The sequence below is a fragment of the Trichechus manatus genome, unplaced genomic scaffold (genome assembly GCF_000243295.1).
Source record: "Trichechus manatus latirostris isolate Lorelei unplaced genomic scaffold, TriManLat1.0 scaffold00159, whole genome shotgun sequence".
NCBI classification, from domain to species: Eukaryota; Metazoa; Chordata; class Mammalia; order Sirenia; family Trichechidae; genus Trichechus; species Trichechus manatus.
Window position 1 is genome coordinate 2,805,249 of NW_004444095.1, and position 12,925 is coordinate 2,818,173.

The 12,925-nt window shown below is 36.1% G+C and overlaps 1 protein-coding gene across 1 annotated transcript in view; it reads right to left on the minus strand.

The window, feature by feature from the left end:
- DMD (dystrophin) overlaps positions 1 to 12,925 on the minus strand; it is a 2,372,918-nt gene that overhangs the window by 1,838,153 nt on the left and 521,840 nt on the right. Inside the window, exons 3-4 of the mRNA XM_004386236.2 lie at positions 7,860 to 7,952; positions 3,831 to 3,908 (exon numbers count right to left, since the gene is read on the minus strand). Of these exons, the coding sequence (XP_004386293.1) occupies positions 3,831 to 3,908; positions 7,860 to 7,952 (171 nt within the window). The remainder of the gene's footprint in view (positions 1 to 3,830; positions 3,909 to 7,859; positions 7,953 to 12,925) is intronic.

The following is a 12,925-nucleotide window of genomic DNA, read 5'->3' on the forward strand; positions in this document are numbered from 1 at the left end:
CCAATTTTATTGATTATTTAAAATTCAACATACATAGTTTATGCAGAATCCATTTGTTATAATTATCAGTAATAATACCTTTTTATTTTTAAATTACATCTTTTGCTTTTTTACCGTCAGTTTCCTGATTATATTTAGAAGAGTTAAGTCTATTTTATTACAAATAAATAGTTCTTAAATTTAGCTAGTGTTTTTTCTTTCTAATTCATTTATTTCTGCATTTATATTTTCTTCTATTTCCTACTTTCCTTAGAGCATTTTTTGAAACATTTTTAGTTGAAAGTTTGAATTAATTTATTTTATCTTTGCTTTCCTATTGAGATAAAAGCCAAAACAAAAATTGAACCTCTGGGTAGAGCCGAGGCCATTTCTCATGGGTTTTCCTTATGAAATGCTTTTTCCTACACAAATGTGGTTTGTACTCTTGATTTCTTCATCAACACATTTTAAATTATTTGAATTGAATTCCAAAATGTATTATTAATTTCTAGTGTTACTGAATTGTTATCAAAGACTATGCATTTTAAATATTCTTATTTTGTGTAATTAATGACATTTTCACTGCATCTTAATATATATATATATATTTTTAATTTGTGCATGTTGCAGGAACTTTTTTATATATTAATATTCTCCTATGCCTCTGGAAAGCTTGTGTAGCAGGGCAGAAATCAGAAATAACTCATAGGCTGTCCTGCCTTCCTTTCCTGGCTCTGGTTTTCCCCAGAAACATGGAAAGGAGTGTGATGTCAGCATGACCCAAAAGCAGCCAGAAACCACCTCCATTCCCTGTCAGCACTTTGATGACGTGGCATTAGCTCAAAAGAGAAGACTTCCTGGTATACCCAAAGAAATTAGGCCTTAGTCAGCATAAGGGTACTCAGTGTAGAGATTTTCAAGTCCACATTTGACCCAGAAAAAAACAGAGAACTCTCTAATACAGGTTACTCCCTGTCTCCCCCTCCAGTTCTTTAGCAGCTTTTTGTGTTAGATGACACCGCTCGTACTCCATCACCTGGGATCTCTTACCCTCTGGCTTCTGGTTGTGCTCAGGCAAACCCATCTTTAGGAAAAAATCCTGCTCATGAATATCCTCTTTGATTTAATTATGTGTTTACTCTTTATGGTAATAATCAAAGGCTAATAAATGTGTACCTTGAAATATATTCCATTTTGTTTGTGCTTTCTTTCATTACACAGTAATTGAGGCATATAAGATGATAATTTACTTTTGAATATATTTTATGTATTTTGACCTGGGCTAACTCAAGTAAAGATTATTTCATTGTGGGTTTTGGTTTCCACTTGAGAATGTTTTACTTGGTTTTCTGTTCTTTAATACAGAGACCTCCGTTTTAAGCAGTTGCTTTTTGCTCCTTAAGATCTTGGCTCAAGTAAGAGCATTGTTGAAATCTGCTTTTGCAGGTTCCATTCTCAAAGTAAACCCTTATTGTGAGCCCGTCTCCTTTAAAGATGTTGGAAGGTTTTCTATTTTCTGTTAATAATAGGGCCTTCCCAGAAAAGATCCATAAATTGCATTAATCACATTCTATTTTGTACATTCACATATGTAGAAATTGAAGCAATGATTCAAAATGCGCATAGAAATAATCATGAGCAATTAATAACCAAGGAAATCTTGAAGAAAAAGAACAAAGTGGGAAAACCTTGTCTACCATACACTGAGATGTATTGTAAAACGAGAGTAATCAAGATGTTGCAATATTTGTACAAGTATAGTCAAGTAAAATCATTGGAAGTGAATGGAAGTCCAAAAATAGATCCACATATATAAGACTACAATTTTGTGACAAATGTAGGGTTGCAGAGCAATGGAGAAGCAACTTTCTGTTTTGTCCTTTAGTTTCCAAATTGGGGGGACCTTGAATTTTAGCCCATGCCTCAAATCATATACAATAATTTATTTCAGATATAATATAGATCCAAATTCAAATAGTAAAACTTGCATATATAACAACAAAATATCTTCATGGCTTTAGGAAGGCAAACATTCCTTAAAGAAGAACAAAAATATAAAGTAAAAGTTAGAGAAACTGAACTACATCAAAATGAAGAAATTATTTTTTATCAAAAGACATCATTGAGTAAATGAAAAGATAATCCGCAGAGAAACAGATATTTGCAACACATATAACAAACAAAGGGCTCATATCTAGGATATATGAACAATTCAAAGTTTAGATGAAGGTCAAGTTATCAATATTTCTTGTCTTGAATAATGCTTTTTATTTCATATCTAAGAAAATTTGTCTATGCCAAAGTCACAGAGATTTTCTTCTATGGTTTCTCTGTTTCATTGCTAGGATTTCTTCTGGCCTTGTATTGAAAATGGTGAAATTAACAGATAGCATGTAAAGAAACCCCCACAAATTCATAATCTAAAACCAGTGTGTGAAAAAACAAAACTCTTTTCAACCAAAACATAAGCCTACATTAATCTACTATTTTATAGGAGATCCAAAACCTATTTTTTAAAGTGAGTTTTTCTTGGTGGAGGGAGTCCAATTTCATCAAATTAATCCAATCTAATTATCCTCTGAATTTTCTGCTGTTTTCTTTGCTTTTATCTTTTGAAATAAAATACAGTGAATTGGTATTTAAAAAGCCATTTTCTTCGTGTAAGTGCTCAATATTTTAAAAAAACTTTTCAAAACTTTAAATGATATTGGTCACTAAAAAGAGTCTATCAGACTTGTAATGAGACAAATGATCTATAGACTGTCTTAATCTGGCTAAAACATTTTTGAAAAAAATACAGTGGAACCATTCAGAAAGAAAATACATAACATTTCTGTTAAATAATGTTCATGGGTTAAATGTGATGATGACGCTAAGTTAATAAAATCAATTACTGCAAAGCCTCCACTTCCATATCATGAGTAATGTCCTCTTCCTGGCAGATGAGCTGAGCACTGTTTGGGGGAGTACACATTATTACTAATCTATCACCACTTATGGTTAAGATCGATTTATTTGAAGTTATCCTTGAAAAAGAGATGCAATGTAATTAGGAAGCAACTAAAAGTAGCTGGTAAATCTACTGGTCGATTTAAAAGGTTGGAGGAAATTAATAAGAAACAGGGACTGATTCTAAGGCCCTGATAGAGGGAGGTACTTCGAAGTCACTCCGAGGAGATTACAACCCATGTAACTTGCCCACTTGTTTAGGATGATTGTTTACTTCTTCAAATACCACACATGAATAAACAGAAAACAAATTTGCAGTTCTTACTTTGAGTTAAGATATTGATTTTTTTTAATAATCTAATTGTTTGGGTATGGTGTTTAATATACATTGACTTAAGTCAAACAAAGTTTGTTATCATCATGTTTGAACATGCCTATTACATAAAAAAGTATAGTGGAAACAATTAACATGCTCTGCAGCTAACCAAAAGCCTGGAGGTTTGAGTCCACCCAGAGGCACCTCAGAAAAAAGGCCTGGATATCTACTTCCAAAAAATTAGCCATTTGTTGCACAGAGAACTGCTATAAGGAACTGAACCCATTGCAGGATTTAATTTGTTCACCAAATGTGACTGCATCAAGTAAAATCTGAAAACAACACAGAGTTGCCTATCAGGACTGGGTCACGCCTTTTCCCACCCACTATGGCTGTACATGTTTTCTTCCTGTATCACACGAGTCCCACACAAACACATATGAAATAGAACACGAGCTCTTAATAATAACTGCTTTGATTGTCACAAAAACTTAAGATGTTTTCTCTGAATTTGAGGCCAGAACCCTCACTCAAACATTCAGCATGTTTCTCACGGTATAGAGATGCTGTTCAGGTCACTACTTACATTGTTTTTCTGCAAAACCCGCAGTGCCTTGTTGACATTATTCAGGGCATGAACTCTTGTGGATCCTTTTTCTTTTGGCTGAAAACAAAATAAAAAAACTGTTTACTGCACAGCAGAGAGACTAACCATCTACTTTTAGAGATGAAACTATTTATACATTTCACTTCTGAGTTTAAATATTTTAAAAGAACACAGATTGCAAAGCACTCAGGTAATGAAGCGAAGGGCTTTGGGTCAATTGTATTTGTCATAGTACTTTCTAAGCATGGACAAACTACTCCTCAAGAATGATGATAGCATTTTTGTTCTACATAAGGACTATTTCGGTTATGATCGAGCCTTCATTCTATAGTCCAGTTTAGGATTATTGCTGGACCACCAATGAAAGAAACATCAGCATGCATAATATAAATAAGTACATTTGCTAGTAAAACAGATAAGCAAGTTAAGTTCAAACCTTTTAGGAAAGTTTAAAACAGTTTTATGTGTGGCAAAATTAAATAATGCAAAATTGGGTTGAAGGAAATAATTTCTGTGAATGATACTTTTCATTGTCCCCGTCACTGAGGCTCAAAAACTCACTCACAAACCCAAAAGCCATATTGTTCCCTGTATTTTTAAACTGAAATGTTCATAGTTCACTACAATATATGGAGTAACTCCCCTTGATTTACATGTGGACTTTTAGAACTTCTACCACTAGGATGCCTGCTGTATTCATTCCCTACTATTTTCATTTATTTTACACCTTCAAATAGTATTGACATATTATTCCTATGGCTTCCCACAACCTTGAGGACAACCTTACAATAGGTATCTCCATTGTTTACCCCCTAGAAATCTTTCTTCCAACAGCTTCAAAAAGATAGGTTTACATTTTGGTATGTTACACAATTCCCACCACACACAGAAAGAAAGTCCATAGAAAGGCAGAACACTAGATCAAAGAAAAGCACCAGAAAAACAATCCTGTTGTGTATGTACAAATTTCAAAGATAACAGGCTGAATGATAATTTTAGGAATTTAAAGTTTGGGAAACAATTAGTCAAATCAATCTTCTGCCTACTGTTCAGACAGAAGCCACATATTAACGATTGGCCAGTTACATAATTATTCCAGTGATAGTCTAGGAACATTTGCCTGAGCATCAAATTCAAATGTAAATGTTCAAGTGTACATACACATGTATATGTTTATAAAGATCAAAAAAATTCTACTTTTAAAAAAACTGCAGTTTGTGATCCCAGTATAGAAGCTGAAATCTGCCCCTACTAGAGCCCCTGCGGAGAGCAATTTTAATTTTATACATGTAAGGAAAATAATTCCCTGTTAACCTTGGGGATGCCCTGAGCCAGTAATCTAAATGCTGATGGTTCCAAGTAGAATTTTAAGGTTTCTGTTCAAGAAGATATAAAACTCCCATCAGAGATGCAGGATATATCTCTGAAGAAACTTTTAGGATTAAAGGCCAGACTCTGGACTTGGGAGCATTCATGAGGGAGGTGATTCTGCTATTTGGGAAAGGTGAGGTCCCCAGATGTGGGCTGACAGATCTGTGATGTGAATAAGAAATGGATCACAAATTGTCTTTGAAGCAATATTTGAAATTATGTAGCGTGTAGTATTTGATTCTATAAAGGAGTCCTGGTGGTGCAGTGGTTAAGCACTCGGCTGCTAACCGAAGGGTCAATGATTCAAACCTACCAGCCGCTCTGCGGGAGAAAGCTATTGTAGTCTATTTCTGTAAAGAATACAGCCTTGGAAATCCTATGGGGCAATTCTATTCTGTCCTATAGGATTGCTATGAGTTGGAACCGACTTGGTGGCAACAGGTTTGGGATTTTTTTTTAGTTTTATTTGATTCTATGAATGCTTGGTGGTTCCCTCCACCACCTTGCCTCACAATGGCCAGTGCCATGGATATTTTATTCACCATCTTATCTTTAGCGTCTGTTTACATATTAAGTTCATTTTATCTATCCATATATACCAATGAATATCTCAAGTTCTCTATCTTTTTTTTTCCTGTATTCATTATCTTAAACCTTGAACCTACATGGCATTTGCTAGCCCTGCCAGAATTGCTTTCTGAGATGGAAGAGAGTTACCTCGGTTCATGAATTGACCAGAAAGAGTCACATCAGCAGAGAAAAGTGGTTATGCAGATGGCCAGAGGTGAAGAGCTGCTGAAGAGACCAAAGCCTTGTGCAGAGAGCCACACTGGGATGTGGAACCCATAAGTACCAACCAGAATTTTCATAAACACTGGGAAGGCACTAGGATTTCTGCATTTGGTAATTAAAAACAGGAATGATACCAGGATGCAGGAGAAACTGGGGACACACACTGGTGTGTGTGTACATATATACATATGTGTGCATATATATCTATATAATGTTTACATGTTCATAGGGTACAGATGATTATTCACAGATTTATCTCTAACAAATGAAATTAAGTCTAATTATATACAATAACCACAAACTGGTTAAAAGCAAAAAGTTCAGCTGGAAGGCAATAAATTTGGATTCTTTTATTTACTGAAATGATTCTTTCAGTAAATCAGCAGGTTTTTTTTTTTGAAGATCAATGCAAGTTCAGACTTCTTGAGAATGCATTTGTCTAAACTTAATAATACGTTAATCCCATATAGTCCTTGAAGAGGATTAAGCAAGAAAAGCATTAAGTGCGAGGGCTGGCTTTGTATACAAAAACAGACATCCTATGGTATTTAAGAAGAGAGAGAAATAAGCAAAGACATTGGGGAAAGTCTTCACTGAGAATGAGCAAGGTATCTGAAGGACAGTTAGGACAGAGAAAAGTACAGAAAATTCCACAGGCAATTAAAATAACATGGGAAAACCCTCAGGCACATCTGATAGGACATACAGAGGCCAACTTGAAGTCTGAGGGTTTGCATAAAAGAGTTTTAGGAGGCAAGTTGTGGGGCTAGGACTTTTGGCAGCTTCGAATGTTAGTAAATTTGTTGTGGTTGTTGTTGTATGCCGTCGAGTCGATTCCGACTCAGCGACTCTATATGACAGAGTAGAATTGCCCCATAGGGTTTTCTAGGCTATCATCTTTATGGGAGTAGATTGTTAGGTCTCTTCTCCTGCAGAGCCTCTGGGTGGGTTCGAACCACCAACCTTTCGGTTAGCACCCCAGTGCTTAACCATTGCACCACCAGGGCTCCTTATGCCAGCTATAGTTTGTATTTTATCTACAAAAATCAGTGTGTGTGTGTGTGTGTGTGTGTGTGTGTGTGTGTGTGCGTGTGTGTGTGTAGGGGGGATTTGCAGTGAGGGGCCAGGAGAAGAAACATAATTTGTCAACATCATTTGTTATGAGGGTGGCTATGACTGTAGAAAGTGGAGGCTTAAGCACGACTTTCAAAAATAATACCAATCTAAGAGTAAGATTATTGCAGTCAGAAGATCTGAATCCGAGAGCTTTATTCCCCATTATGAGATCTCAGTCAAGTGAACTCAGATTCATCCATGATGTTATTGATCTACAACTATAATGATCATACTTATCTCATGAATGCTCTGAAGTCATAGGGGATAATAGTTCTCAAAGGGGAGTGCCATATTCATCACATATGCTATATTGGCCTAAAATGGATACACGTTATTCTGCTGCCCACAGGTTCATTGTAAAATAATCGCAAAACCACACAAAAGCCTAAAGATAATTTTCAAAGGTCATTATGTATTAAAAAAAAAAACCTTTAAAAGAAGATATACAGTAAGATAGATAATAAATATTACAAACAAATAATATCCATTAATTAACAAAATAAAATCCTCCAAAGGTTCAGCCTGCTGTTCTGCATATAATAAACTATGCCAACGTGAAAATAATATTATGAGACTGTTTTATTAAGGAATAGGTCCTGTATTACTAGTTAAATCATCAATTAGCAAATTAGTGGCTTTTACTATATCTTATAAAACTGTGCCTAGTTTGTTTCTTGCTTGGAATTCTGAGAAGATTAATGCTAACTTTCTGGAAAATAAGTCACGCACCAGTTTTTGTCCTGTCAGGCCTTCAAGGAGGTCTAGGAGGCGTCTCCCATCCTGCAGGTCACTGAAGAGGTTCTCTATGTGCTGCTTCCCAAACTGAAAGACAAAATACACCAGTTAAACAACCCAAGGTTCCAATGATCCCTTCTCCATAATGATGTATAGCATATAAAATATTGAATATATAACATATAACAGGATTTCAGTTTTACTTGGATCCACAATCAACACCTATGGAAGCAGCAGTCAAGAAATCAAATGACATATTGCATTGGGCAAATCTGCGGCAAAAGACCTCTTTGAAGTGTTAAAAAGCAAAGATGTCACCTTGAGGACTAAGGGTGCACCTGGCCCAAGACATGGTATTCTCAATCTCCTCATATGCCTGTGAAAGCTAGACAATGAATAAGGAAGATCAAAGAAGAATTGATGCCTTTGAATTATGGTGTTGGCGAAGAATATTGAATATACCATGGACTGCAAGAGGAACCAACAAATCTGCTTTGGAAAAGTACAACTAGAATGCTTCTTATAAGGGAGAATGGTGAGATTTCATCTTATGTACTTTGGACATGTTATTTGGAGGGATGAGTCCTGAAGTAGGTCATCATGTTTGGTAAAATAGGGGTTCAGCAGAAAAGAGGAAGACCCTCAATGAGATGGATTGACACAGTGGCTACAGCAATTGGCTCAAGCATAGCAATAATTGTGAGGATGGCACGGGACTGGGCAGTATTTCGTTCTGTTATACATATGGTCCTATGAGTCAGAACCAACTCAATGGTGCCTAACAACAACAACAGCACATAACATAGTGAATATACCATGGACTTCCAGAAAAACAAACAAATCTGTCTTAGAAGTACAGTCAGAATGCTCCTTAGAAGCAAGAATAGCAAGACTTCATCTCATATACTTTGGACATGTTACCAGGAGGGAACAGTCCCTGGAGAGGAACATCATGCCTGGTAAAGCAGAGAGTCAGCAAAAAAGAGAAAGACCCGCAACAGGATGGATTGACACAGTGACTGCAACAGTGGCTCAAACACAGCAATGATTTTGAGGATGGCACAGGACTGAGCAGTGTTTCGTTCTGTTGTGCATGGGGTTGCTATGAGTAAGGACCGACTCCATGGCACCTAACAACATAACATATAACATACATACATATATATTTCAAACCAGGAAGGATGTGGGTGGCAGATTCAATAAAAGGAATAGAGACTGCTAGATCTAAGCCAAGTGTCTTTGGGTACATTATAAAGCATGAACCCCTAGCCTACAGGGATCATACAGCATCCAAGACTTTAGGCCTAGAACGTTTGAGCTTTGGGGCAAGGTGTCTAAACAAAGATCAACAAGGCAATCAGGGATCTTGCTTTTGGTCCAAACTTATATGCACAGACCAACAGATTCTTTCATAATTTTCCCTTTAAAACTGGAATAAACCAAAAGGGAGGGTGTATAGGATTGTAGACCAGACAGAGGCCTCCAGGTGCATTTAGTAGGGGCACCTAGAAAGAGGAAGAAGTAACGTGATAGAGAAGAAAATAGTTCTTGGTATCATATATAATTTCCAAACTCATACAATCAACACATTATTAAAGTATCACAATTGAATTCCAATTTGTATTTGTTATATCCACTATGTTCTCTAATAGAGTGCTGCTCAGAATGTTCCACTGAAGCATCCTTCTAGCAGGAGAGATTGAATGAATTTGCCTCAGAGTCTTGCAGTATAAATTAAGCAACAACTGCAAGTTCAAAATTTCTATGAAAACCTGTTTTGTGCTAAAAATTCAGGAATATTTTTCCTTCTCCTTTTAATGTATCTATTTGCTTTAGCATAAAAATATATTTAAGCAGTTTTGATTTAAATAACAAATTTTCACTCTTGTGGCCTAAAGTGATACTCAGTGATACATTCAATATTTAACGTAGTCATGGTTTGAATTGTGTCCCCCCAAAATAATGTGTGTCAACTTGGCTAGTCCATGATTCCCAGTATTGTGTGATTGTCCACCATTTTGTCATCTGATGTGATTTTCCTATGTGTTGTAAATCTTACCTCTATGATGTTAATGTGGCAGGATTAGAGGCAGTTATGTTAATGAGGCAGGACTCACTCTGCAAGATTAGGCTGTATCTTGAATCAATTTCTTTTGAGATATAAAACAGAGAAGTGAGCAGAGAGAAGGAGGGACCCTATACCACCAAGAAACAAGAGCCAGGAGAATAGCGAGTCCTTTGGACCCAGGGTCCTTCCACTGAGAAGCTCGTAGACCAGGGGAAGATTGATGACAAGGACCTTCCCCCAGAGCCGACACAGAGAGAGAGCCTTCCCCTAGAGCTGGCACCCTGAATTTGGACTTCTAGCCTCCTAAACTGTGAGAGAATAAACTTCTGTTTGTTAAAGCCATCCTCTTGTGGTATTTCTGTTATAGTGGTACTAGACAAATGTGTGACATCATGGACCTCCAGATGTTAAGTCTTATTCCCACTGTAATATGAATACCCCAAGGAAAGACAACATTTAATTTCTCTCAAATGTTTTTTTAAATTTTTTCCCTGTCTTCAACTACTTACTCCGTACTTAAAAATAGCACAGGTTTCAGAAGCAGAAAATACCTGACTTTTGAATTCAAGTCTCCTATTAACCAGCTGTGATATGTTGGGCAAGTGATTTAGCCTTTCTGAGGTACAATTCCCTTATTACTAAAACAGAAACTGAAATAATACCACTTCAGGCACTCCTATGAGGCTTCCAGAAAACTATGTAGGTACCCTTATACAAACTTGGCATTAAATAAATGTAGGATGATGTCTATGTTTTCTTCTTCTATTATTCCTTGTCTACTTCTCTCTTTTTCTGGTCAAATTCTAGGTATACATAAAAATAAAGGACATATTGAATCTACTAGAAAGTGCAGAGTTCACCTGCAATGTGTTCTGATCTCTCTTACATTGGCACACGAGTGAAGGTGAAAATCAAGGAGGAAAGTGGTCATGCCATATTCAATAATTGACACTGCTAAATGTGGGTAGGACAGGGAAACACTTAGAAGCTTCAAGCACTTTCTCTCTCTCTCTCTTTTTTATTTTTTTGCAGTTTTTAACTAAATTTTGTTTTGTTTTCTTCCTTTTTCATCTTCTATGTCTGCTTTGTCTTTTGTCTTAGGTGTCATTTTATGTCACTAAAACAGTAATATTTCCCTCAAACATCCTACCTTTAATTTTTTTTTGAAGTGCTTGAAACTTATTTTGCAAAACACACAAAGCATAAAAGCCTCTTTGGGTCATATGACCCTGCAGCTCTCTAACTTCAATCACTTTCATGACTAATATTTTTGATATTACTTAACAGTTTCATGTGTTCACTCATATATTGTTTTCTTCCTTGCTAACCCAAATAGCAAGGTGAAAGGATCAAAAAACGAGACAATAATCCTTCCAGATCATTGTTCATATGAAATAAAGAAATACAGAAGCACAGACAATGTCAAAATGAAATTCTGACAGGTTGATTGGTAAGTGGCATAAACAAAGTAGAAAAAAAATCAAAGTAAAAACATTAGTAAAGGAAGTAAGTGCATTTGTGAAAATGTTTAAATTATTTCTGACTCTTCAGATTTATGTCGGTCTTTTAATCTAAAAATATAGGGGGTCAATACAAAGTTCCAGTTGGAGGTAAAGAGCACAAGGATAATTTAGCACGGATTTTTGGTTAAAAGGTCAAGCCACAGATTTGTCCATTGTTCAGAATGTCAAGATATTGCTCTGTGATTACAGATCTCAAGGAACTGAAAATACCAAAAAGGAGTGAAAAAATAGGGATCCAACTTACTGGCAAATGCTGCTGACCACTTCCCACAGAAATAAGATGTCAATATTACCTAAAGTAATCTACAGACTCAATGCAATCTCCGTAAAACTCCCAACAACCTTCTTTGAAGAAATGAATCCTCAAATTTATATAGAACTGCAAGAGACCCCAAAGAGCCAAAGCAGTATCAGAGCAAAAGAAGAACAAAGTCAGAGGACACACATTTTCCAATCTCAAAATATATTATAAAGCTACAGTAATCAAAATAGTCTGGTATTGGTATAATGACAGACATATAGACCAATGGAATAGAATTGAAAGTACAGATATAAATCCATACATCTGTAGTCTGTTGATTGTCAACAAGGGTGCTAAATACATCCAAAGGGGAAAGAATAGTCTCTCTAGTATATGGTGCTGGGACAACTGGATTTTCACCAGCAAAAAAATGAACCTAGACCCATGCCCCACATCATACATGAAAACTAACTCAACATGTATCATATTCCTAAAGGTAAGAACTATGACCATAAAACTCTTAGAAGAAAACAGGGTAATGCTTTGGATCTATTTCTTTCTCTCTCTCTTTTTTTTATTATTGTACTTTAGATGAAGGTTTACAGAACAAACAGTTTTTCATTAAACACTTAGTACACATATTGTTTTATGACAATGGTTAACAACCCCATGACATGTCAACAGTGTCCCTTCTCAACCTTGAGTTCCCTATTACCAGCTTTCCTATACCTCCTGCCTTCTAGTCCTTGTCCCTGGACTGTTGTGCCCCATTAGTCTCGTTTTGTTTTATGGGGCTGTCTAATATTTGGCTGAAGGTTGAATCTCGGGACTGACTTCATTATTGAGCTAAAAGGGTGTCCGAGGGCCATACTCTCAGGGTTTCTCCAGTCTCTGTCAGGCCAGTAAGTCTGGTATTTTTTGTGGGATCTATTTCTTAAAAATAAGTTTATAGCTATGACAATGAAAGTACAAGCAACAATAAAAAATAGATAAATTTGACCTCATCAGAATTAAAAACTGTTTTTAATCAAAGGATTTTATCAAAAAAGTGAAGAGGACTCCGGCAAGATGGCGGTCTAGGCAGAAGCACCACGCCGTCCCTCCACAACAAAGATCCGAAAAACTAAGCTAAACAGAGAATCAACAATCCTGAAACCCTAGAACATCAAATGAAGAGATAAAGAACTCAGCCGAACACCAAACGGAGTAAGAATACTGAAAGAGAACA